Source organism: Phascolarctos cinereus, unplaced genomic scaffold (genome assembly GCF_003287225.1).
Source record: "Phascolarctos cinereus isolate Bilbo 61053 unplaced genomic scaffold, phaCin_HiC Scaffold_4;HRSCAF=312, whole genome shotgun sequence".
In the NCBI taxonomy this organism is placed as follows: domain Eukaryota; kingdom Metazoa; phylum Chordata; class Mammalia; order Diprotodontia; family Phascolarctidae; genus Phascolarctos; species Phascolarctos cinereus.
Genome location: NW_027555847.1, coordinates 10,343,170 through 10,370,645, shown reverse-complemented (window position 1 = coordinate 10,370,645; position 27,476 = coordinate 10,343,170). Strand labels below are relative to the sequence as shown.

At 54.6% G+C, this 27,476-nt stretch overlaps 1 protein-coding gene across 1 annotated transcript in view; it reads right to left on the bottom strand.

The window, feature by feature from the left end:
• Positions 1-27,476, bottom strand: part of LOC110192921 (protein bicaudal D homolog 2-like) — a 91,897-nt gene that overhangs the window by 23,309 nt on the left and 41,112 nt on the right. Inside the window, 1 exon segment of the mRNA XM_020964380.2 lies at positions 6,266-6,478. Within this exon segment, the coding sequence (XP_020820039.1) occupies positions 6,266-6,478 (213 nt within the window).

Sequence of the window (27,476 nt, the reverse complement as noted above, 5' to 3'; positions counted from 1 at the left end):
CCTCAAGCTGGGCACACCAGGTCAGGGGGCTCCCCTCAAAACCTCTCCTGGCTTCCTGCACATCCCTCCCTGGCACCCACTGACCTCTGCTTCCTTCTCTCCTCCTGGGCCTCTGCTCCCCCCACCTTCACCTCTCGGTCCATCCTGACCCTCCCCCATCCTGACGAGGCCTTCCCTCGGCCACCCTCAGAGTGCTTGGTCTATCGGCGTCTGTGTCGATGCCTGTCCCCGCCCCTCCAGAACGTGAGCCTGAGGAGAGGGACCCTCTCCATTTCTCTCTGCATCTCCACAGCCTGGCATGCAGCTGTCGATGACAGTGGAATGGAATCTCCTTGGGGTGCCCCTGGGTAGCCTCTAGGTCTCAGCCCAGCTGCAAAATGAAGGACCTCTAAGTTCCCGGGGGCCTGGCACACAGGAGGTGCTCGTTGGCTGAACAAATGGATGAACGAACCACGGGGCCTCCGTTTGCATGGCATTGGTCCGTGACAAGGGGCGCTCCAACCAGGGACCCCTCAGTGCTCTGGCCATCGACATGGGCCCGCCCCGGCCTGGCCCCCTTCCCTGTTCCCAGGACCGGGCCCCACCCGGGAACTTCAACGTGCTCCCAGCTGGCCTGTAATCTGCCAAGGCACAGGCCGGCCCTTAGACACGGGCCCACTCATGACTAAGAGCGGCTTTTCCCTTCCACGTAATCAAGTCTTGGGGTGAAACATTTTTGCCTCAATCTCTGAAAACAAAATCCAACCCAAGCTCGGGGCTGAGGGGAAGGTCAGGGCCACAGCCAATTGCCACAAGGAAGCTGGCCCTCTCTCAGGCTGCAGCCTGAGGGGAAGGGAAAGGGGAATCAGCATTTATTAAGCACCTACTGTGTGCCAGGTACTCTGCTGAGCACTTTGCAAAGATGACCTTATTTGATCCTCACAACCACCCTGGGAGGGAGGTGCTGTTATTATCCCCATTTTACAGCTGAGGAAACTGAGGTTAAGTGACTTGCCCAAGGTCACACAGCTACCAAGTGTCTGAGGCAGGATTTTACTCGAGGGACCCACTGCCAACACTATGCCACCGAGTCTGCCCTGGGGGCCTGGGGTCCCCAGAGCACGGCCCCCTCCCAGCATTCCCACTTCACTCAAAGGCACCTCAAGACCTTGCTGGAATGTGGAGACGAGGCCCTTGGGCCCCAGCTTCTCAGGAATCTGAGGGGTTTGGCTATCATCTTGGGGTGTCAGGCGTGGCTCCCACAGGGACCCGGGCATCTGCCCAGAGCTCCTGCTGGGGGGAGGGAGGAGGTCTGGACTTTCTGAGCAGATCCCAGGGTCCCCGGGCTCCCCGGCAGCAGAACTGGTGAATGGGAACTCGGCATGCCCTCCAAGGCTTCCTGGCCCCAGCTGGCCCTGAACAGGAGTCCCCTAACGCTCTCCAGCAGAGGCCCCAGGCACTCTGGGCCGCCCCAGCTGCTAGTGGCAGGGACTGGACCTGGGATTTCCTGAGCGCAATGAGGTCCCAGCCGAGCAGGCCTGCTCTGCAGTGTCCCGGAGCCCTGAGAGGTAAGGTCCTTCCCTGGGGTCACATCGGCTCAGCCCCGAGTTTGAATTCCTCCCTAGTCACCTTGGGCGGGACGCTGAACCTCATCCTCACTTTTCCCAGTGCTAAGATGGGTACAACAAGAGCACCCCTTTTAACAGGGTGTGGTGAGGATCCAGTGGGTTTCTTCCTCCTTCGAGCACCACCTTCGAGCTCAGGGAGCCGAGTTCAGATCTGAGTTTAGATCTAACTGCATGCACTATTAGCCATGTGATCTTGGCCGAGTCACTTAGCCTGTCTGCCTCTGTTTCCTTATCTGTAAAATGGGGATCATCCTAGCCCCTCCCACGGTTGCTGTGAGGAAGAAAGCACCCGGCACACAGCAGGCACTTAATAAAGCCTTCCTTCCATTTCACCTCCTGAAGTTCCTTCTTCAGTAAAATGGGCAGAATGCCTGGTAACGAGTCCTCGTGAGACAACGTCTACGAGGCACTTTCCTTAGTCAGCTGAGCGCCTGCCCCCAAAGGCCTTTCCACAACAGGATTTCAGGTCTCATCAGGCCTGCCCAGATCTGACGCCTCAGAATGCCAGGCCCCAGAAAGCCTGTGCCAGCAGGGCGATGCCTCTAGACACCATCCTTCCCGTGCAGACATGGCCTGTCTGGCTCCGGCCGAGGCCCGAGGGAGGAGCAGGGTAGGGGCAAGCTCTGAGCACCCTCCGTGCTGGTCACCCAACCCGCTTCTGGTGACGTTCCTTGCAATGGAGGCTTTGCAGAGCTTAAGCAAGGCCAGCCAGGACATTTCTCAAAGGACAAGCCTGTTCCGCGGCTGGTGCCGGCTGAGGAAACAAACCACAAGGAAGGAGGGTCCTGTGGAGCCAGTGCCCATGTGTCAGGTGGGTGTGAGGGGCAGGGGGTCAGTGGGGGGCACTTAGAATCCTTCAGGGGTGAGGAGGGATGGAGGATTCTGAGAGTGAAGGAGAGAGGAGAGGGAGAGGAGAGAAGAGGAGAGGGGAAGGGGAGGGGAGGAGAACAGGACAAGTCAGGAGGACCAGGGGCCAGGCCGGACGATGGGGCGCAGGCACTCCCAAGTGCTGGCTCACCTCCTCCTAGGAGGCCGGAAAGGTCTGTGGCTGTCCCTCCACTCTCCCCCTCCCCACCAGACTGGGCTGCCCAGGCCAGGGCTGATCTTGTATCATTTGAGGATGTCACTGGTAGGCCTGCCTCTGTGGCTCCTCTGAGAAGACGGTGGCTAGGTCAGCCCCCCAAAGCCCCAACTGACTCCTGGAGCTGGGGCTGACCTCTGACCTCCTCCTGGAGGGCCTGGGCTGGCCCGGCCCTTCCAAGGGGAAGCCACCTTGTGGGAGGTCCAGGAAAGGTGTTGGGGGGAGGGGGGGGACAAAAAGTCCAGGGCAGAGAAAAGCTGTTCGTGATGGATGGCTAGCAGAGTCTCAGGAGGGGGCAGTGACATTAAACCTGAGACACCCAGGAGAGACAGGGCGACAAGGGGCCAGTGAGGGAAGAGGCCGGGGCTGCGAGATGAGGGGGGAATGGGAGTCTATTTAGAGAAGTCCAAGAAAGCCAGCAGACCAGAAGCCCCGGGGCCCCGAGGAAGGAGGCATTCTAAATTCAACCTCCTGGCGTGGACGCTTTCTCCAGAGTGCCGGTATATTCCTGGAGGCAGGGCTGCCTAGAGCTCTGAGGAGTTCAGTGACTTGCTTGGGGTCACACATGCAGTAGATGTCACAAGAAGGTTTCGAACCCAGACCTTCCTCACTCTGAGGCCAGCTTTGTCCACCACTGTCCCACACATTCTTGCACCGACAGTCCCACGCATCACACAGCCTGTCTGCAGCTCTGCACGCGGGCCTCTCATCTCTTGCCTCCACACATTTGCTCTCACAGTCTCCCGTGCCTGGGATGCCCTTCCTCTTTTCTTCTGCCTCCTGGTTTCCTTCCAGATTCTGCTCAGAGGTGCCCCCTTCCCCCCAATTCTCCAGGAGGACTTTCCTGGCCCCCTGGCGCTGGGATCGTTGCCCTCATCAGACTGAGCTCTGCCTCTTTTGTATCCCCGGGGCCTCGTACAGTGTCTGGCACCCCAAGCACTACTGAAGGCCAGCTCAGGACCGGAGCGTCAGGACAAATATAAAACTCTCTCTCAATACACAAATGCCACGTACACTTGGGTTCTAATCCTGCCTCACATCCTTACTAGCTGAGTGACTCTGGGCAAGTCAACTTAACTTTTCCATGCCTTCGTCTTCCCATCTGTAAAATGGGCAGGGCTGGACTCCCTGGTCTCTAAGGCCCCGCCCAGATCTCAATCTATGGTCCTGTGATGATCGTTAATATCTGCCCTGGCCTGCAGCCCCCCTTGCCTCTCTAGGGCTGACCACTGTCCTGGAAAGTGAAGCCCAGGTTTGACACTCCCCTCTGACACTAGCCTGAAGTCCAAGGTGACCCTGGACAAGTCACTTAACACCTGTCAGCCTCTATTTCCTTATCTGTAAAATGGGAAATCCAGTAGTGCCTGCCTCACAAAGTCATCGGGAAGCCCAAGTGAGATAAGAGGCCTGAAAGCTTGGCAGAGCCTCAAACTTCGGAGAGACGGAGGGGCCAAGTGAAGGCCGTGTCCCAGGCTTCCCCACCAGGGAGCGGGCCCCAAGCCAGCGAGTGCCACCCAAACATTCCTGAATGCTCCCAAGCTGGCTCAGCTCCCCCCGTGCCTGCCAGGTCCAGGGTCAGTGTTATGAGAAGCTTGAGGCTGGGGCCCATCCCGCTGCAGGAGGGCACCTGTGGGCAGAAAGGCCTGCCTCGGGTGACGCTCACGTCCGCTTCCCCCTCGGCCCTGGCACATCTCTCCTGCCTCCCTTATTGGGAGTTCCACAAGGCTAACCCACCTGCCACGACAGCCCTTCAAACATTGGGAGATGGTCTGCGGAGGTCCCTCTGGTGGCGGTGCCTCTTTTCCAGGCTGAGTTATCTCTCCTGGGGATCCCAGACCCCGCAGGGTACTAGCAAGGCTGCTCTCCAGGGGGAGCCAGGCCATCAGGGCCATGTGGAGGGCAGGAGCAAGTCGCGGCCAGGCCAGGCCCGTCCAGCGGGGCTTGGGCTTCTCTTGGCCTGGGCCCTCAGTTCTTCTTTGGGCAAGCCACAGAAACCAACTGACTCTGGTGTCGGAGCATCTGCACCAAACCTCACTTTGAATGTTGCTTGAGCGACCTTGGGTGAGTCACTGAACTCCATCCATAAAGGAGAAACGGAGGGAGCCTGGCTTCTGCTGGCCCTTGCAGCCATAGACCTAGGAACGGAAATCTGGCTTTGAGTCTTGGGAATGCCCTCGGCTTCAGGGCCACTGAAGTCCATCCACACGCTGGCTTCCTGCAGGTCTTATCAGGGGCTGCCCCGATTCACCAGAATGTCCCAGGGGAGGCGTCTGGGCCCGTTATCAGCGACTGGAGATGCTGGAGCCAGGAAGTCCTGCTAGGTCATTTCTGGTGTTACTACAATGGGTGGTTATTTATTAGTTGTCTCCTCTGCCCTCTGTAGATCCTGGGTCAGCCAGCTTGGGAAGCGAAAGAAAGGAAGAGTGGAGCGGATGGGCCCAGGCCCTTTGGGTCCTCCAAAGGATGGGGGGGGGGTCCAGTTTCCTCAGTGATTCACTCCTAGGCTCCAGGCCTGGGCTCATCCATGCTGGTTCATAGAATAGACTCTTGGAAAAAGACCTTTGAGGTCACCCAGGCCACCCCAGCAAGTTGCAGGTGGGGAAACTGAGGTTCAGAAGGGAGGCCCCTGTCTAGCCAGTGGTGGAGCAGGCCCCTACTCTGCCCCTAAACCAGCTTTCTTTGCTGGCCTTTCTGAGGTGGTGCCCACCTGGGCCAAGGTGGGCCTGCCTGTCTGCCCAGCCCGGCAGCTGGGTATTCAGGCCCACCTGGAAGACCCAGGACCTCGGCTCTAACCCCTGAGGAGGAATGAGCCTTTCCTGCAATCCAAGCAAAGCCCCCAGTTCACAGAAGCCCTTTGTCCCATGCGGCTGGTCCCCCACCAAGGCCCAATGTTATAATTTAGTGACAATTCCAGAGGAAAACTGAAGGAGCAGAGATTCAGAGCCTGAAGAGGCCTCAGAATCCCAAGATGACACCCCCTTGTTTTACAGATGGGGTACAGGGGCTGGGACTTGCTCACAGTCACACTGCTTGGAAGCCTCAGGTAGGATTTGAGGCCAGCGCTCTCCTCACAGCCCCCTTGCTGCCTTTCAAACCCTTTTCTGGAACTTCTAGCCCTGGGAATATTCCTCTCCCTGCACCGGAGCTATTTCTCTGAGGGCCTCAGTTTTCTCTTGTGTGATTCCCTAGGGGGCATCCCCTCTGGCCATTCCATGGCTCCTGCCCACTAGCGACCTCCCAGGAAGCAGACAGGCGGGCCCAGCGCTGGTCAGGCCCAAAGGCTTAAAGGGGAGCACCAGTCACTGCTCAGAAATGCAAACCTTTCCTCCTGGTACCACGCCAGCCTCAAGTCCTAAAACGTCCCTGTTATCTAGTCACTCCTCTCCTCATAAACACTCAAGCTCCCAGCGGCCCCCGGATGGAGCCTAACTGGATTGGCTGGGCAAGCTCGCTCCCTGCTCTCCTTCTCTCGCCACGTGTTGCACCCAGGCCTGTTGTCTACCCACATCTCAGCGACGCGAGCCCCCAACCCGGCCCGGCCTTTCTCCCATGCAGAGCGCTAAGGCCCCCATCCTACCTCCTTCAGCTCCTGGGCCACAGAATTCAGCCTCTCGTTCTCTGACTGTGTGTTGGTCAGGACGTTGCGCAGCTGCTTCAGCTCCGTCTGCAGCTCTAGGACCTTGCGCACGTAGTACTCCTCCTTGGTGGCCGACTCCTGGATGAGGGTCTCTTCACGGCTCTCACCGTCCGCAGCCACCTTCTTGTGGTTGGTGTGAGCCTGCCCAAAGGCCTGCAGAGACAGAGGAGATCAGCCCTGAGCAGACGGGAAGACAGGGCCCCGACCCCCTGGGCGGCTGTGGCCCTGCACCCCTCCTCCCAGGTCCCGGCCCTTGTCCCCACGGTGGCTCTCCAGCTGCCCTCACGTGGAAAGCTGGTGAATATGTTAGAATATATACAATATGCATAACTATATATGTATATATATAATTAGAATGTATACAATATATAGAATAGATACAACAGTAAAGCTTAGGGATGGTGGGGAGAGATCAGGTGTTAGGGAAACCAAATGTTTTGAGAAGTGATATTCCAGGCCAAGAAGCAGCCTGTCCAAAGGCTGAGAGGGGAGATGGGATGTCCCAGAAGCCGGTCTGGCTGGACTCTGGAGGGCCGGGAGACAAGGTCAGGGAGGGAGGGGGGAGGTAGGCCTTCCAATGCCCAGCAGAGGGAGCTACGGAGTCTGTGACAAGGTCAAATCTGAGCTTTAAGAATATCACTGTGGCAGTGACAATAGAATGGACTGAGAGGAGAAGAGACCAGGGGCCCCACCCTCCCCAAGAGCCCTCTCCAGTAACGGAAAAGCAGGTAAGCAGAACCACGGGCTGCGGGACCACCTGGGACAACGTCCTGCACCCGGAGCTCCCTGCTTCTCTACTGAAGGGGAAGCAGTGGGTTCTTCCCCCTTCTCCGAGGCCAAGGCTGGTCATTACAATCCTGAGCTCCACTTCCTTTTCCCAGCCTAGCCTCCTCATCCTCCCCACCCTTCTCCTTGCACGTCTTGTGACCACCCTGCACCCGGTCAGTATCTTGACCCAGGAATGGGGCTGGGCGCCTCTGGGGCTCAATTCCAGCTCTCCCAGTGAGCACCCTTCAGGAAAGGGGCCTCACCCCAGCCTGGGGAGGGGGAGCCAAAGGGTGCTCAGCCCCGGGATTGAGGAAGGCTGTTTATTCAGTCTGCAGCCGCACAGGAGACAAGCTCACAGGATTAAGGCCTGAAGAGGAAATCATTTTGAACAAAGGTCTTGACCCACAAAGGGGTCAAGTTGAGGCCATTTGTTTCTAAAGGGAGAAATAAGAAATCTGCATTGTGTTTACTTTTTTAAAAAATGAATAGGAAAAGACGATCTAATGAATACAACAGGTAATTGTTTTTAAACGGGCCTCATTTCTGCATCATTTTAAGGGAAGAGCTTTGGAAGGAAGAACAGAGCATGCAGTGAGGTGGAAAGAAAGGGGAAGAGGGAGAGAGATGGGGCCGCACAGCAGACAAGGGACGGTGAAGATGCTGCAGGAAGATGCAGTAATGGGTCACAAAGGCTGCACAGGCAGATGGGAGTGTCCAAGAGAACGGTTCTGGCAGGAACCTGTGGCAGAAAGCAGACTGTAGGGAAACCTGCAGCCTGGTCCACGGAAGGGACCATCAGTGCTATTGCAGACTAATCTGTGTTTTCTTTTCTGCGTCCACATCTTCAGCCGTCAAGGGTTCAGCTTTAATAAACGCTGTTGAACTGAATGGTACCCAGAATCCTCAGGCAGAACTCCTGGGCAGACCACAAATCGCTTCCCCCTAAAACAGGGGTGAGGCGGCAAGCAGATTGAAAACCTGCATGATTCAGCTGCAGAGGACTCAGGCCACTTTCTCATTCCCCAGAGCAGGGGCTCTGGCCTGTTTATTATCTACTATATGATATGACAGATGGATGACTATTTGAACAGAACTGGTTTTCTTGGTAATCTTGTGTATTTTATTCTGTGCATCTCCAAACATTAATTGGAGAAGGGTCCATGGGCTTCTCCAGACTGCTGCCAGAGGGGGCCCTGCCACAAAAAAAGCAAAGACCCCCCTGCCCCTCATGTTCCCTTTCTGTGTATTTGCACTAACCTTGGGTGGGCTGAAGCTCTTCCCTCCTCCTTCACTAACCATTGCCCCCCAAGTTTAGAAAGAATTAAGTAAGCAGAATTTGATGTGGGCACTCTTCAGGACCATTTACGTGCCTTTCTGAAGCTGTCTTCTACCCCTGTAGTCCAGGCCCTTATCCATGTTCTATCCCCATGGAACCTTGGTACAATTTCAGGGCAGGAAGGACCGCAGCAACCATCACTCTGGCCCAATCATCACCTAACAATGAAATGCCCTCCACGACATCTGTCATCGTCGCCATCGCCATCGCCATCGTGTCCCACCTACTGCATGCCAGGCACTGTGCTGAGGGCTTTCTAAGCATTATCTCATTTACTCTTCACCAACTGTAGGAGTAGGCGCTATTATTATCGCTTCCGTTTTACAGGTGAGGAAACTGAGGCAAACAGAGGCTTGGTGACTGGCTCACAGTCACACTAGCTAGTGTCTGAGATCAGATCTGAACTCAGATATTCCTGACTAGGGGCCCAATCCTCTGTCCACTATGCCAGTGGGCATCTTGGAAGGCTCCAATTGGATGACCAACCCTAAATCTGCCTCTCTCTCTATCCGTGGGCCCCCCTCCCCATGCTCCTGGGCTTGCCCTCTGGGGCCAAGAAGAACAACGCCCTCCCCCAGAAGGCAGCCCTTCAAAGGCTTGATGAGAACCAGCCCATCCCCCCATGGGGTGGCCTCCAGTCCAGTCACTAGGGCCAGAGAAGGACCTCATTTCAATACAGGGATCTGGGCCAGACAAAGGGTGAGGCTACTTGCTTCTTAAGGGAGAAGCAAGGAAAACCCTACGCACACCTACAGTGGTCAGTGGCCTTCCTACAATGCCGAATCCAGAACTGACCACGATGACAATGGCTTGTAAGAGCTAACATTTTTGTGGTACTTTAAGGCTTGCTGCTAGGGGGCACCATAGTGCACAGAATGCTGGGCCTGGAGTCAGGAAGACTCAGCTTACATCAGTTTACCAGCTGTGTGCCCCTGGGCGGGTTACTTTACCCTGTTTGCCTCAGTTTCCTCATCTATAAAATGAGCTGCAGAAGGAAACATAAACCACTCTAGTGTCTTTGCCAAGAAAATCCCAAATGGGGTCACAAAGAATCAGACATGACTGAAAGATAAACAATAACAAGTTTCCACAGTATGTTACAAATAGTATCTCGTCTTATCCTCACAACCACCTTGAGAAGTAGGTATTATTATTAACCCCATTTTACAGATGAAGAAACTCAGACAAAGGTTAAATGACTTGCCCAGAGTCACGCACCAAGGCTGGATTTGAACTCAGGCCTTCCTGACTGAGGGCCCAGCGCTCTATTCCCCCATTCTCCAATCTTGCAGAAGCCATCCACAACATTCCCACAGCAACATCTATCAATTCTTTTGGGACCCCGAGCTGCCCTCTCTGGTAACCGTTTTTGCTCTGCCCTTTCCTGTCACAGATGCAGATGATGGCCTTGGCACGGCTGGTACGGCCATCATCGAAGGAATCCCTAGGATCACGGGGTAGCCCAGCGGGGCCGCATCTCCGCAGGGCCCTCTGCCCCCACTCACAGGCACAGAAGCAGATCAGAGGAGCCCCCCCTTTAAAGCCCAGTAACGATGGGCTCGTTCTGCTCTTGTGCAGACGCGTACACGGCTTCCCATTTCTCTCTATGAGATTTTGTCTCATTTGTTTCAGCCCCTCCCGATATCTTTGGATCTTCAGTCTTTCCTCAGCGTTATCAGTGACCCACCGGTCACTAACAACATAAAAAATACCAGTAACCCTAATGACAACGTAAACAGTCTCCAAGCCTCTGCCGCCACGGGATCAGCTAAGCGGGCCACCGGCCATGCCGTCCAGTCACACACAACAGCACCAGACAGAACACAAGGCGAGGCCCAGAGCTACAAGAAGGCCAAACGTCCTCCCCTGGGTGGGCACCATCCACCCGAATTAACTCAAAGAGACTGTCCCACCAACCCTATCTCTCCATCTCAGCTCCAAGAACGTCACAGGAAATGATGCCAACGCCTTTGATAAAATCCAGTCTTTGGGGTTCCTGCCAATCAGGATGCAAAACCAGAGCCAGAGAGTCTTGGGGAAGGGCTAGAATGTTGATCTGGGTTTTTTCATTAGTCCTAATGAGAGGAAGGGCAGAGATGTCAGCAGCTACTTCTACCCCATCACTCCCATTTTCATTTAAGAAGCAACTGGCACATTAGGACAGACCCCAGGGGTCAAAAAAGGATGAAGGCACCAGCTTGGCCAAAGTCACCAAGTCCCAGCCCCCACTGTCATCCATCAACAGGCGTGTTCTGAGTGCTTACTTCATGCCAGGACACAGGCAAAAATAAAAGGCCCAGGTCCTAATGAGCATTCTATTGGGGAGATGACATGTACCCTATAAACAAACTACCAGACAAAAGTCACAGAGAAGGAATCAGGAAAGGCTTCCCGGAGAAGACAGCGCCAGAGCTATATCCCCTAACAGGCTGCTGGGAGGGTGGGCGTTCTAGGGATGGGGCATGGCCAGCACCAAAGCACAATCAGGAAATGGGAGCTAGGAATGACAAGAAGGCCAGAGCCCTTCAGACCTGGCCCATCAGAGGGTTGAGGCTCCATGCCCATCTCAGGCAATGGTCAGTGGTGTCTTGGGGCACAGAGCACCAGGGTCACGTTCTGCCAACCCTCAGAAAGAAGGGCCACTTCTGGGCCACATGTCTGATTCCATTTCTGGCCTTGGAGCCAGCAGGTATCTGATTTCTAATCCAACTGGTTTCCAGTCAATCCAATCAGCATTTTTCAAGCCCTGAGGAGAATGCGAGGATAGGGACTGGTTCATCTTTTGTCTGAGTGTCCTTTAATAAATGTACTGATTGATTGATTGGCTTACAGGATGTAGACAAGTGAGTCCAGGTCCTCCCCTCCAGGAGTTTATGATCTCCTTGGGAGGGAAGTGAGGTGAGGACAATTCAGTACAATCAAGGAACTGAATCTCCTGGCTCTGCCCAAAGCTTGGGGGTCACATCGCTAAGTCTCCTGGTGCTGGGCCCATCGGACCTGGGAGCTCCTGTGGTCATTTGCTAACCCAGTGAGGCTTCATTTCCAAAGGCACTTTCCACCAAATCAATGGCATGAGGCCCTGAAAACTGGACCTTTTCCCAACATGGGTTACAGGACGTTCCTTAACACTAGCCAGACAGGCTTCCCACCAGACTGTGTGGTGTCCGGGGTTGACTCTGCTGCTCAGAGCCAAGGCCAACTTGGACGGTTCAAACATGTGAGAGGCTCCCGTAGGCCAGGGGCCGAGGCCCAAGGATCTTCATCCAAGACTCCTGCTGCCTGGAGCCGATGGGGCCGACGCACCCACAGCCAGCCCAGGACGACCCCAGGAGGGGCGTTGCTGAAGCGGGCAGCTTTCCTGCAGCTCTCTGTGACACAAGGTGGGACCAGAGCCTGTGATCTTTCTGCCTTACTGTGAAGCCGGAGAGGCAGGGCACATGACCAGGCATTCCAGGGGCCTGAGACCAGAGGACCCCAGGATTCAGAGCTAGCAGGGGCCAAGCCCCTCATTTTATAAATACAGAAGGGTCTGCCCAAGATCATGTAGGATCCAAACATGGGCCTTAACACTGCACCCTTCCCTAAAAAGGTAGGGGACAAGAAAAAAAAAACAAACAAACCCCAAACTGTCAAGCCAGAGTTTTCTGGTGGTTTGGCTTCCAGACACAAGGCGAGTTGACCCAACTCGGTGATGCTCAGCATCCGATGCTGCTCCTGGGCTGTGGGTCCGGGCTCCCCCAGCCAATGGCAGTAAATACTCCCAGATGTGTTTGATTGGGTTGGGGTGGAGGGGTGGGGAGAGGGTGGGCCAGTACCTCAAGGGAATGGAGGAAGCTGGCTGGCTGCCCTCCTAATTAATAACCAGCTGCAGGCCAGTCAGCTCTTTTGGGAACACGCAGTCAGCACCAGCCCCTCCCTAGGGAAGAGCCTGGGGAAAGCGTCAGCCTGTCCTGAACACACCTCTGAGGGTGCAAGACCAGAATTGTCCCCATGGGCCTCCCACCTCTCACAGTAATGCTGTGACATCAAAAACATGCTGGGTCCTGGGGGGTGGGAAAACCACCGAGTCCATTCAGCGTGATCTCCCAAGTACAGCTTCCTCTTCATTCACTCGGCAAACATTTACTGAGGGTTTACTGTGCAGAAGTCACTGTGTTAGACATGGGAGGGATGTGAAGATGCCCAAGCCAGGTCCTCATCCTCAGAAATCAACTGGGGAAGAAGAGGATGGTTGGAAACCTGACAGGACAAGGGTCTGTCCCTCAAGGCCTCGGGAGAGCTCAAAGGGGCCTCAGGCTTCTCAGGCACCGAGTCACAGGAACCTCCAGCATCATAAAAGCGACCTTGGAGGTCAATCAAGCCCCAATCTCCTTGTTTTGGAGAGGAATGAGCTGAGGCCCAGAAAGGTTAAGGGTCACACAGAAAGGTGCGGGCCAGGATCCTAACCATCACCCACTGACTCCAAAGCCTGCTAGCTCTCTTTCTGTTGTATCCTTCTACCCCCATTAGGAGGCAGCTGGGTGGCTCAGTGGATAGAAAACTGGGCCTGGAGTCAGGAAGACCCCAGTTCAAAGCTGTGTGATCTTAGGCAAGTCACTTAACCCCTATTTGCCTTGATCCAAGGAAATGGCAAACTATTCCGTATCCTTGCCAAGAAAACCGCATGGACAGTATTGGCGTGCTACGGTCCGGGGGTCACGAAGAGTCAGATGTGACTGAACCACCTCTCTGTTGGCAAGAGTCCACGTGCCCCAGTTTGGGGTTCAGCACTGCTCACGGTAAAGGTCACACTGTGTCCGAAAGGCCAAGAGCGGCCCTGGAGAAGAGGAGGAAAGCCCCCTCCCTCTCTCTTACAGCCGGACCAGTGTGGGGGAAGGGTGGAAGGGCAAGGCCCACCTTCCAGCACCACGGGCCCCTCTCTGGAGCTCCCGGACACCCAAGGGCAGACATGACCTCAGAGTCTACTCGCCCCTGGATCACCTCCGCTGAAAGAGTTGGCCGCAGGTCAGCTCTGGGTGCTGACACACTGTTCCCAAAGCTGCCCCGTCCCCTGCCCTGCTCTGGGGGCCTGCCTTTCTGCCCCCTCTGAAGCAGGCTTCAAGCTTTGCTCCCCTTTGAAGCCTCCAAGGCTTCTGCTACAGAAGGTTTAAAAGGGCCTCACCTCGGGGCGCTGAAAAGAGGGCTCCATCCTTGGGACCAGGGGCAGCTCCAGCGGGGGGGGGGGGGGTGTGTGTGAAGGGATTTGTCCTTTCTTTTCTTCCAAGAATAAAAAAGAGCATGATAATTCCCCCAAGGCAGTAATGGAGGAAGGCAGGAATTAATGTGGAGGCATAGAACCTACTAAGTTACTGGACCATTCTGCAAAGTCTTTGAGGGCAGAGCCCATAGCAGGTGCTTAATCAATGCAGAAGGATGGGCTGATGCAGCCTACAGCCTCCCTCAAAGCACAGTACATGAAGGATGCTGGGAAGGAGCAGCCTTTGCCAGGAGACCCCAGTTTAGATCTCAGCTCGGTTCCTTGCTACGGGGGTGACTGTTTGGCAGGCCTGCCCCTTGGGCTCTCTGGGCCTCGGTGTCCTGTGAGGGCTCTTCCGGCTCTTTATCTTTGATCCCATGTAGTGGCTGATTGGCTTTGGGCTGGAGGGACTGGGAGAAGCAGCAGAGTCAAATCAATTCAGCCCTTACTGAGCACCCGCTGCATGTAGGTGCTGGGGTAGGTGCTGGGAGAGGGCCCCTGCTGGCAGGGAATGGGAGACATAGGCAGTAACCAAGATGCCAAATCCAACATGGAAGGGGAGCTGGCTTTGGAATCCTAAACCCTGCCGCTCCCCGTGCACCGGGGCACCTTGGCAGGTCACTTTGCTTCTGAGCCTCAGTTTCCTCATCTGTAAAATACACTGGTTGCACTAGATGACCTCAGAGGGGACAGTGAAATCATACGGAGGAAAGCCCTGGACCCTGAGGACAGGGACCCCTGGGGAGCACAGGCAATGCTAAGATAAGGCTGCAAAGGTTAGGATGGCACCAGACTGCTGGCCGCCTCAGATGCCAGGAGTGAACCTGCTTCACGAGGCGATGGGGAGCCCTGGATGACTTCTGAGGAATGACGTGACCAGCTCCACTCAGGGCCCCACAACGTGGGCCTCAGGAGGACAGCAGGGCCAGACACAGGATTCAGTCAAAGGGTCTTTAACTGAGGAATTCTTTTCAAAAAAGAAACTGATTTCAGCCATCAAAGCTGCCCCTCCCTGATGAGTCTGGATTCCAAAGTCCTGCCTGGCTCTTTGTAATCCTCTAATTACCCTCCCCAGACAGCCACACATCAGAGAAAAGCAGGCTTGGAGATGTGTTCACTTCGCACACCCTCATTAAAGGAGGGGAGTCATTCTTTTCCCCTCCCACCAGGGCTTTTAAAGATTTCACTCGCTGGGGAAAGCAGGAAGCAGGAAGACATTATGCTGACACACTGTGAAAGGCCCTAAAATGGCGGCCAAGTCCTCTTCCCCCCCTCCCCCCCCATGGAAGCTGCTTTGTTCTTCCCTGATTCCTACAGACCACGTCATTCTTGTGGGTCTGGGCAGCCACAGTCAGACGCACTCAACTCGACCCTATTATAATAGAGTGGCGTCATTTTGGTTCTCTTCCCAAGGCCGACAACCATAGGCCACGTCTCCACACGTACTCTTTCTCGTAGCTGTCTCCTCTTCCGAGGGACCACCATCTTAGTTCAGAATCCTGCAATAGCCTCTCGAGTGCCTCCGGTCTCTCCCCTCTCCAATCCATCTGTGACTCAGCCAGCCAGCATTTCTTAAGCACCTGAGATGTCCCTGGCACTGTGCTAAGCACACTCCTGACTATGTAACTCCCCTGCTCAGGAAGGGTCAATGGCTCCCACTGACCTTTCCAGCCTTTCTTCACATTACCTGCTTTTAAGACAATGAAGAAAGCAGTGATATGTGGTAAATGGAGTGCTGGGTTTGAGCTAGGAAGGTCTGGGCTCAAATTCCATCCCTAACACTATGTATGTCGCTTTCCTTCTCTGTGCCTCAGTTTTTCCAACTACAAAATGAAGGCATTGGGCTAGATGACCTCACGTGTCCTAAATTTAACAGCTGTTTGCCACCGGAACCAGGATCACAGAGCCACATACATGGGAAGGGCAGGGTGGCTGGCCACACCAGTGGTCTCTGCACAAGGTCCCCACGTTTATGCCAAATCAGCCTCCATCTCCTGTCTCCATTTGCAGGTGCATGCTGGGAAATGGAATGATTGAGGTAAAAATGAAAGGCATCTAACATGGAACAATGAAGGCTTGAAAGATAGAGGCATGGAAGTCTCCAGAGCAGTGCCTGCAGCTGGATGCGGGGGCAGGTAGGGATGGCACTGCTGTGGGTTTGTGGCTAAGAGACTTCACCCCTTGTCTTGTCATCGGAAAATGGCAACTACAGAGTTATAAGGTCCAAAGGAGACGGCTCAGATAAGGGGCTTTTCCAGTTTCACCCAAATCCCAGGGGTGGCAGGGATTCAGAGGGCCAGGGGAAGCAGGGCAGGAAGGAGGGTCCTGTCGGGACAGCATCCCAGCACAACGCTCCTGGGATGGAAGAGAAACAGGCGAGCCACCCCCCGGCCCCAAGGGGCCACTCTCCACGCCATCCAGCGCTCCTCCGCTGCCTCTACGCAAGCGTCAGAGCGGTCGCCCAAAGGAGGCTGTGACAACGGAAGACCATGGGGGAGGGGCCATGACAACAAAATGTTCCTGCTGATAACTTGCCCGTTGCCATGACAACCCTCAGTTCCCAGACTGTTGCCAGGAGGACTGACTGCCTGTGCCCCAGCTGCTTTTTGCTGAAGGTGGGATAATTTCTCAGCATTTTTTTTTTGGAGGGAAATCTAGAACCACGAAAAGGCTCTCAGGTGTAAGCCGGGGCCTCCTCAGTCGCAGGCTCAGGAGACAGTCATCAGGAGACACCAAGCCGGCTGAAGTGCACGGAAAGGGGGATGCCTCCCACAGGGCCCCAGTGACAGGTGACCACGGAGAAAGAAGGGCAAGCCTGGCCAGCTCAGCATCCCGAGAAACACATTCCCAGAACCACCCTCCCACGCCTTTTCTTTGACTTCAAAAGCCAATACGATTTCACAGACCTATACTGAGGACCTACCATGTGCCAGGCTCTATGCTGGGGGATGGGAATACAAAATACAAAACGAACAGTCTCTGTCCTCGCGGGGCTTACATGCTAACAAGGAAGAGGGTGTCAGAGAATAAACAAACACAAAACGCATACTCAGCATATTCTGCGTGTGTGTGAACATTAAGTGCCCCTCACTGGGGCAGCGTTAGAGCTGAGCTACACAGTAGGGACTCACTCCATGCTGACTGACTGTAACTGTGCATGTGCCTGGTAGGGAAGGGGAGACCTGACAGAGGGGGGACAGAAGCTTCCACACTTGTATATACCTGAGGGGAGCCGTTCCCACAGCCCCCACGAATGCCTTCCTGGCGAGATCATCGGGGCACACGCAGCTGGCACTGGGGCCTTGATGGGGGACATCCTGGGTCACACCCTGGGTCACCTAATGAAATGCACTTATTTTACCAATTAAGAAACTTGGGCCCAGAAGTGAGTGGACTTGCCTAAGGTCACTTGGCTAGTAAGCTGCACGCTGAGCTCAGAATCCAGGTCCTGACCCCCCAGGAAGGTGTCACAGGCTCTCCTGAGCTCCTAGGAAGGGAAGATCTCTTTCTTCCTCCACAGATATCAAAGGCTGAACAAAGTTGCCTTGGGACCCAAGACCCACACAGAGCTGGGGGTCCAGAGTCTGGACAGGAGCTAAGCGGGTTGAGTGACTGATTGCAATCCCGTGTGGCGTGAGGCCGCCATTAGACCAGGCAGCCGCTGGGAATAGCTGGTGACGACTAGGCACGTGATTACGCCCAGACATGGACATTCCTCTTACCATATAAAAATGCTGATTTGTTTATGCTCAGCTGTTTCACTAAAGAGTTTGATCCATTTCACGCGTAACTGAGCGCCAAGGTTTGCAAGACCTTGAGAACTGAGTAAGGATGCCACATGATAACTGCTGCACGTTACGCCTGGAACAACACAGAGGCCCAGGAGATGAGGGCCGCAAACCCGACCCGCGAGGCCTCGGCAGACGCTGAGGACGGAGGCACAATTGCTTGTCCGCAAACGTCTTCCGTTACGAACAGCTGAGCACAAAGCAAACCCAGCAACAGATGTCCACGGACAGACGCCAAGTAAAGATGAGTATTTTAATGGGGAGACAGTGAAGGTGGGGGCAGGGCAGAGGGAGGGCAGCCCCGGCCACACTATCATCTGTGAGTCTCGGAACAGCCCTGGAAGCCAGTCATGTAAGTGATGGCTTTTCCCATTTTATAAACAAGTAAACAGACTGTGAGGCTCGTGGACATATCTGCGGTGTCACAGGTAGTAAGTGGCCTGGCTTGGATTTGAACCCTGGTCTTGAGCCCGTGCAGGCACAGAGGGGTGGGGCTGGGGGGGGCACTGTGGGCACAGTCCACGGGGACAGTCTGGCTGGGCTGTGGGGGGCTGACCTCGAGAAGGAACAGCTGCTTCCGCAGAGGAAGCCGGCACTACGTACAAAGTTCAGAGACTCACAGGGAGACATGACCAGAACTCACCGGTCCCAGCCCCATGTTATCCGGCTGCCTTCAAGCTTCTCTATGCACCACCAAGCATGAAGGAATCAGGGGAAGCATGTGGCACACCAAGGGGGCGGGTGAGCAGAGAGCCCAGCCGGGCAGAGGAAGAAAGGGGGGGATGCAGCCCCATCACCGTTTTCTCCAGGCACCAGGCAAATGACATGAAGACTAAAGTCAACAGAGGATGTTGGCGCTGGAGGACGCGGACTCACATCCTGGCTTCGACCTTAGGCAAGACACTCCCTGTCTGGTCCTCAGTTTCCTCATCCGTCGAATGAGTGGGGCAGGGCCAGATGGCTTCTGAGGGCCCTTTTGTTCCTGAATTTGTGATCCCTCAGAGACACCAAGCCCAACCCCCTCGTTTTATAGATGAAGGAGCAAGGTCCAGAGAGGGTCTGTCCAAGGTCACACTGGTAGGAAGTGGCAGCCTAGACTACAGATTCTGAGGAGGCTCTTTTCTATACTGCCACCCCTTGAATAAAGCCATTGGCATCCCCATGGCAAGTTACCCACCAGAGCTAGAGGGTGGCCTCCAATGACCATGGGCCAGAAAGCAGATGGGTCGCCACTGTACCGGTGGTGGCCAATGAGACCCCAGGTGATCGTCCACTAGCTGGGTTCTTTGTCACTCCCGATTCTCCCTCATGCCAGCGGCCTGGCTACAGAACTCACAAACATCAATCCACACAGGGGCTGGGACTGGGGCAAATTCTGTGACCCAAAAGTAATCCATATCCACAGCTGCTCATAGCCATGGGCCAGGATGCGAAGTGGAGCAGGAAGGCAGCCCCAAGCAGACACAAAGCAGAAGCCAACGGCCCCTCTCGGGAAAGGGGCCAAAGCCAGAGCCCTGTAAGGCTAGCTCTTACATCTGATGTGCAAAAGGAACTTGGGGGCTTGTTTTAAAAGCCTGACAAGCATTTTCCAGAACCCATGGGCCAGAGCCTGGTGCTCTGAAAACAGCATTTATCTGGCATTCAAAGGCAGACTCAATCCTAAGAGAGAGCCCTCTGCCCACTACCACCTTGAAAATCAAATTCAGTTCCCATCAATGGCGTGAGCCCGCCAAGGCTGAAGGGAGGAGGGACGGACAGCTTGCTACTCTCCAATCAGACGAACCAGGGTCATTAAGTGAGCAGTTGACTTCACTGTTTGAAAAGGAAAAAGGACTGTGGGTAGTCTTTTCAGGACATGTGTGCCTTCTCTCTGTCTCTCCCTGTCTCTCTCCATCTGTCTGTCTCTCTCCCTAGTGTGATCATTTTCCACAACAGGACGTTTCAGAAAGCTCCCGGGTCCACACCGCCTCTGCATGGCCTCCCAGATACCCTCACCTCATGAGCAGCTGGAGCACAGGCCTTCCTGTTCTGAGGCCAACCACGCCTTGGGTCAATCGCCAGCAGGAAGGGGAGTTTGCCTTTGGAACTTCTGACTTGCACACTTGGTGAAGGAACAGCGACTTGGAGATGGGAAGGACTCGGCTTCCAATCCTGCCTTGCACACTGAGACCGCTGGGTGACCCCATGCCCTCGGAGGGCTTAAACCAAGACAAGAAATCTGTCACTGCTTGAAAAAGAGAATCCCAACCAAAGTTGGAGAATGCTGATGTTCCACATCTGGGAAAGCTGTCGCAATCACGTCCTCATGATGGCCGAGTCATTGCGTGGCTGTGGCTCCACTGTTCCAGCCAGATTCTCGGGGGCCTTGCTCACACTAGGGGCCAGCTTCTCTTGCCTGCTCGCCTGGACTCTCACTGGGTGACTCCAGGCCTCAGCATCCCCTCTCTCCCCCCACACCACAGCTGTCTCTCCAGCAGTGCCCCTCATCCTCCGGGCCAGCTGTTCCACTGAGCCTCCCGGCAGAGGAAGAAGCAGTGAGAAAAAGAGGTCAAGCAAAGCCTAGCGGCCCCTGGGAAAGTGGCCTGCCTATGTCCTCCCACAGGCCTCGCTGCCGAGCCCCTGCTGTGGGCTGCGTGGGGCCCAGCTCCCAACTCGTTCTTCCCCCCCTTTTCCCTTAAGCCAGGACATCCCCCTCTGGTTTTTGTCTCTAGCCCTGAGGCACCCACAGTGAGGTGTCCGCAGTGACCCACAACCGAAGTGGGAGGAGAGGGAGCTTCTGTGATGCGCCACCCAGGTGGGAATCTCTCCTCGACTTCCCTGGCGAGCAGCCATCCACCTGAAGCATTGCATGACAGTCACTTCACCGGGCAGCCCGTCTTAATTTCAGAAAGCCCGAGGGTTCCCTAGGCTCAGTGATCAGAGGGTACACTCAGTGGACCCAGGCGGCCGGTGCGTGGCCAGGAAGAACTGGCGCATTGGCTGCAAAAGTGGCTGCCTCTCTGAAGACTTTCAGAGTCCTCAAGGGGCCTGGTCAGCCCTAACCTTCCCAAGCCGTCACACTGGGCTGGCTCCTAACAGAATGAAGTAAGGGATCGCTGGATCTCCCCAATGGCTGACACCTCCAGTACTCTCCTATAGTGCTCTTGGGGGCTCCCCTCAGACAGGGCCTTCTCCCCTACTCTGCACATAACAAACCCCTGACCTGCCCTGGATTGGGGTGATCCCATCACCTCAAGGCCCTGGGCTCTGCACTTCCAAAGTGACCTTGGTTAACCGAATCAAAGTACATCAGGTAACAAGGGAGATGCGCTAAACGGCGCTCATACAGATTGCCTTAAGGTTTAGAAAGGACTTATAGGTTATCTCATCTGAGACATACCACAGTCCTGTCAGGGAGGTGCTAGGATTATCCCTGTTTTACAGATGAAGAAACTGAGACTCAATGAGAGAGAGGACTTGCCCAAGGCCACACAGCTGCTAAATCCTGGAGTCCAGACCTTCCCCAACGACTCCACAGCTCATGGTTCTCTCCATTTCACTGCCTGCTAAATCCTCACCCGGAGGATCAGATACTTGGAGCCAAGGAAAGCTCGAGGCCAGCTTGTCCAAGCTCTTCATGTTGAAGATGAGGTGGGCTGGGCCAGGCTGAGCCCTTCCCTCCCGGGGCGGAGAGGCCTTCTGGAGACAATGCCCCCACTCTGGCTGTGTAACCACCAGGGGCTCACGTCGGATGGACGAGGACAGCGGGTGAGGCTGCCATAGTTGGGCATGGGCAATGCTTCCAAACGTCACCTTGTGGGCAGACACAGATTCCCCCAGTTCTCCCCCCTCGGCCCCACGGGGGCTCCTCCTATCTTCCAAAGCCGCCGGGTCAGTCAGACTGCATTCCAGGGAGGGATTTCCCACAGGGGTCTCTAGTCCCACTGCAAGACAGAGGCAGCGTTTCAAAGCTCGAGCCAGCCAGCCACTCTAATCTCAGCCAAACCCAAGCGCTTAGCTCGGGGTGCCCAGAACAGCCACCAGTCCTCTTTCTGTTACATCTCCCTTCTTCCTCCCCACACCATCCCAGTACCCCCAAAGGAGCAGAGTCCCCTCTGCCCCTCACCCAGCATCCATGCTCCCAGGGTGGCAACATCACATACCGCGGACAGCTGCTCCAGCTGGCCACATAGCCCAGAAGCCAGCCTGATCCAACAATGTTTCCTCTGCCAGCCAGCTGGCAGCTTCCCCTCTGCCCCTGGGAAAGGGGGCAGCTCACCCATAGATCAGAGACAAACAACTGTAAAGGTCCCTGGAATCACCTGGCACACAGCAGGCGCTTAATAAATGCTGGCTAATTGACTGATCCAGTGTGTCCCCCTGAAGCCAGGGCTCCAAGAAGAGAGACTCAGCCAAAGCACACACTGAACTGTCATGGAGAGGGTAGCCCATGTCGGGGCCCAAAACTCTGCAGAGATGCTGCAGAGGAGCCACTGAGACTTTGGCCAGAAGACTGGTGCAGGGGCAGCTAGGTGGCGCAGTGCATAGAGTACCTGCCTTGAAGGCAGGAGGACCTGAGTTCAAATCTAGCCTTAGACCAAACACTTGACACTTACTAGCTGTGTGACCCTAGGCAAGTCACTTAACCCTAATTGCCTAAAAATTAAAAAAAAAAAAAGAAAATCCATCAGAAGACTGGCGCTAAGGAGGGGAGAAACGTGTGGCAACAATCATGGAGCGAGTCCAAGGGAGAATTATCCAGGATTACGGAAACCTGGATGTGCATGCGGGGGCCTGGGAAGGAGCCAGTGATGAGGGAGAGACTGAAGATGCACGCAAGGGTAGGAACGAAGGAAGGAGGGGAAAGGAGCAGCGAGGAGGCAGGAGGGGCTGGGATGAGAGCCCAGACAGAGGGAGGGAGCCTAGGGCAGTGGCTCATCAGCCATGACCAAGGCCTTGGGGCTTGGAGGGAGGCCTAAGGGAAACAACAAGAGAAGGACAAAAGCAGTGATTTCTTTTCTCCTACAGTGCTGGCTGCCCTGGCACAGGAGGGGGAAGCCATTCCACTGCCGAATGGCCACACAAGCCGGGGTGCGTGGAGATACTAACGACCAATGAGCACAATGAGGAGGAAGCATAGAAAGATCTGTACTAACGGACACCAAACGAGGACAGCAGAACCAGGCAAACCACCACACATGACGACTACAATGCAAACAGAAAAACACCGCAGCTGAACACAGGACAATGACGACGACCAAGGCTCGGAGGAAGAGCGAAGTGACTGCGCCTTCCTGCCAGAGGGGCAGAGCTGGGGGCTGTGAGTGGGCTGTGCTGCACACGTGGCCGAAGTGGCTAAACTGTCGTGGTCCCCCGCCTCCTTTAATTCTTTCATTAAAAGGCAGGGGTGGGAAGGGACAGATTGGGGAAAGAAAGCCACGCTAAACCTCTAACCAGCTAAACCTCTAACCATCGTTGGCTTCTCTGCATATTGTTCTACTGCCCTGCCCTCAACCTCCAAGAGAAGGCAAGGGCCCTGAAGACAGTGACCAGTTTTTGTCACTGCATGCTCAGTGCTTAGCACCTGCCAGGCATGCAGGAGGCACTAAGTGCTCATCATTGCAATGTTTGAACCTTGACTCCAAGTCTAATGAGGGTAAATCACTGGCCCTGCTCAACCTCAGGTTCCTTGTCCATAAAATGAGGCTGCAGCTACTTGTATTACTGTCCTCGCTGGACTGTGGTGAGGAGGTAACTTTGGAGAGCTCAGACCTCTGCAGAAAAGGAGCTACGGGCAAATCAGGGCCGAACGCGGGTCTGCATCCACCAGCCCAGCAAACAGCAAGTGGATTGCTTCTATGCTTAGAACATCACAAGCTCAGCCCCAAAGAAGAGCGCGGAGCGGCCCGAAGGCCACGTGTGGTCCTCTAGGTCCTCAAGAACGGCCCTTTGATTGAATCCAAACTTGGTTCATCACAGGCTCCCCACCCCTGAGCTAGAGAAGACCCCTCCCCAACTCCTTTGCAGAGGTGGGAACACTCTTGATGTCAGGTTTTTTCCATGGGTGGACTGGCTTTGTTGAAATTTTTTCTCCTATTTAAAAAAAAAATCCTCTGCAATAAGGAATTGTTCTCTGGGATTAGAGAGAAAGGGGAGGGACACAGGGGTAAAAACAAAAGCTATCAATTAAAAATGAATGAAAGAGAATTTGGAGCTGGGGGCCCTGGAGGCCATCTAACCCAACCTCTTCACTTTAAGGATGAGGAAAATTCGTAGAAGTGGGGGTGCTATGGCTGAGGCTACCCAGGCAGGAAGTGGTAGCTGGTATTATAGCCAGAGCCCTTCAGTGCGGCTTTCTGGATCCCACGTGGCCTCCCCAGTGACAAAGCTCTGGGAAGCACTGGGAATAAACACTGAACTTAATATATTTGGGAAGACAGAAATACGAGCTCTGACTTTTCTGTCCAACACTGCGGTGGCTTATGGCCAAAGGTGACTTCCCGACCTTTCCATGAAGCAGGATAGATCTGCTCTAGAGGCCTCTGGCTCAGGCCCTCTTTCAGCCAGCTCACGTCCATCCTCTTACCCAGCCTGGCTCCAGGTACAGGACAGGGGTGCGGTGGAGGGTGGCGGTGGGAGGTCCATGTGCTCCCATCACCCTAGTAAAGCTTACTGGCTGCAAAGGGAAAGGACCAAGGGAGGCTGCACACAGCTGGCTGGATGCTGGTGATGTAAGGGCCAACTGAGGAGGAAATCCCCCAGCCCACAGCTTCCCTTTAGAGCTGGGGGGGGGGTAAGAGCAAGCAGCAGCCTTCAGCTGGTGGGGGGAAAGAGGGGAAAGGTGGAATGCTGGGCTCCAAAGCAGGAGGGACCTGGGTTCAGATTCTGCTGGACAATTTACAAGCTGAGTGACCTTGGGCAGGGTCACTTGACCTGTGAGCTGTAACACAGGGCTGATAACGCTTCTCAGGCTAAGATAATAGGGCTGCTGTGGAGAAAGTACTTTGCAACCCTTACAGTGATCTAGAAATCCCGCTGTCGATATGATGCTGATCACGTGCGAGGGGATAGGAGAGAGCCCAGGCAGCTCACCTTTCCCCTCCCTCTTCCCCAGTCCTCACAAGTCTCCCCTCTCCTGGCCACCCTGGGGCCTCAGGGAGAAGAGGGCTGGAGCGAATATCACATTTCAAGGCTCGTGGGTGGGGGTGTGAAAGATGAGCTGGGCGAGGGTGAAGCCCCGAGGCACACCACCAGCCTGAGGGTGCGGACCATGCTGGAAGAGGGACCACCAAACAGGGGGAGATGGCAAGGAGGCATGTGGCATGGAGTTTACTGGGGGAATGCTGGCGAGCCCGACAGAAAGGGCATCAAGGGGCAGCAGGGGGACGGGCGAGAACAAGCAAGCCTACATTTCAACCCACTCTGCCATCTTCCTTATGCGATTTAAGCTCTCTGCCCTCATTTACTCAGCTGTGAACTGAGCAGATTGGACTAGATGGGTGTCCTTTCTACTCTGAATACGCAAGCCTTTCACTGGGGTTGCTCAGTGGCTCGGTTGCTTCTGACTCTTCGTGAGCCCAGGGACCATCGCGCGCCCCACCTTCCTGCCCTTCACTATCTCTCCAAGTCTGTCCAGGTTCATGTTCATTGTTTCCACCACACTCTATCCCTCTCATCCTCTGCCACCCCCCTTTCCTTCAATCTTTCCTAACGTCAGTGTCTTTTCCAATGAATCCCGTCTTCTCATTATGTGGCCAAAGGATTGAGGCTTCAGCATCAGTATTTGACCTTCTAGGGAATAAGCCTGAATTAATTTCTTCAAGTATTGACTGACCTGACCTCCTTGCCATCCAAGTCTTCTCTAGCACTGGCTCCCAGCTTTCCTTATAATCCAACTCTCACAGCCGTATATTACTACTGGAAAAACCCCAGCTTTGACTATATAGACCTTTTCCTGGCAAGGCCATGTCTCTGCTTTTCAGGATGCTGTCCAGATTTGCCAGAGCTTTCCTTCCAAGGAGCAAGTGTCTTTTCATTTCGTGGCTGCAGGCGCCATCTGCACTGCCCTTTGAGCCCAAGAACAGAAAATCTGACAACTTCCATTTCTTCTCCCTCTGTTTGCCAGGAAGTGATGGGACCAGTGGCCATGAGCTTAGGGTTTTTTTTTTTAATGTTAAGCTTCTAGCCAGCTTTACACTCTCCTCATTAACAGACTTCTTAAGTATTCTTTACTTTGTGACATGACAGCGGTATCAGCTGCGTGTCTGAGATAGTTGACATTCCTTCCAGCAATCTTAGTTCTAGAAGGCTTTGGGTTCCACCAGCCTGGCATTTGGCATGTGAGACTCAGGAGGGCCCAAATGATTCCAGCAGGCACTTAGAAGTTTATGCCTAGAAATCAAGGTCCACTCGAGTCTGGGTCGAGTCCCCACCCTAGCACAGTGCCAGGCACACATTAGGCACTTAATAAGCTGTAGTGAGTAAAAGTGATTCCAAGATTAAGGATGTCCATATCAGTTGGCCAGCCACACCCAGATGTAGTCTGAGCACTGCACAGGCCCATGGGACCCCCACCTGGCTCTAGCCTAGTAACAAGCCTGCTAACAGTCACATCCCACAAGGAAGCTCATGGCAGACCCCCCCTCCCAACTGGTGGCAAGCCATTTTTTCCCCATCTTTATTTTATGAGTTTAAAACCACCTAACCAACTGACCCAGCTTTCATTTTACCTGTTTGTCTGGGCCCAGCCTACTGAGGTTCTTGGGAATCTTGCTTCTGTCCTACAGAATTACTACCCAACCCTCCTACCTTGAGCCAGCCATAAACTTCCTAAAAAACTCGACAGCTTCCAACAAGCCCAGAAGCACAGCTGGAAAGGAGCTTGGCAGCCATCTGGTGCAGCCCACACCTGAAAGAACTCCCAAAGGAAGAGGGAGGGTGCCCAGCCTCCACCTCCCAGTGCTGACAAATGTGCATCTGGATGTGTGTGGGGGTGGCGGCAGGGTGGGGGGGGCATGCATGGAGCATGATACGCAGCAAGAAGCATGCTGGCTTTGGAATCAGAGGATTCAAATTCCAGATGTGCTATTTTCTGCCAATGTGGCTTTGGGCAAGTGACTTAACTCTGGGCCTCAGTTTCTTCACCTGTAAAATACAGGTGGGGGACTCGATAACCTCTCAACTCCATTCCGTGTTGGAGTCAATGAATCCACAGGGCCCCAGAACCACATTTTGAGGCAAGCCACTTGAGACCGTCCTCAGCTTCAGAGTCAGTTAGCATGATACCAGCAAAGATCACTGTTCTGGGTGCGGGAGGGGGGACCAGACAGTCACAGGGAGTAAACCTGGGGGTGCTGCCTTCGCTTATCTGCAAGAATCTCGAGGGAGACTTTGTAAAGGGCCTTGCTGAAATCAAGACACACGATGTCCAATGGTCAACGCAGATGCAGGATCCAAACAAAAACAAAACCAAGGCTGATCTGGTGGAGCTCGAGTTCCTGAACCCAGGCCCGGTCCTCGGGATCGAGTGATCAAATCATCTTCTAGACATTTGGCTGGGAGACAGTTCTTACCATCATTCCTTTCCCTCTTTGTTCTCCTTCTCCAATGTGGGGACGCCCCCCAGTGACCATGATTTCCTCAGAGAATACTAATGGTGACTCTTCAGACCTATCTGAAGCTCTTCCTGTGCCCTGACAGGCTACACACTCATCGGGGCCTGGGTCTGACATCACTTAAAGAAGGGAGGTCCTTGCTTGTAGCTCCTGGAATATCAAGCTTTTATACCGTCCCCTCTGCCCCACTTTCCAGCTTGACTCTTCTGGGTAGATGAGCTAAGCTAAGTAGGAGCTGCCTTGTTCAGTGTTTCTTGGTGTCACCTGTGAGCATTCTGCTCCCTGCCCCCGAGCCCTAGGCCTTGAGCCCAGCCTCAGACTCTCCTCATGCTTCACTTCACCCCGGCACCATCTGTCCTGACAACATCCTCGCATTTCTCCATGGCTGGAAGCCCCTCCCTAAACAGTCACCCTGTTTCTCTGGGCACCT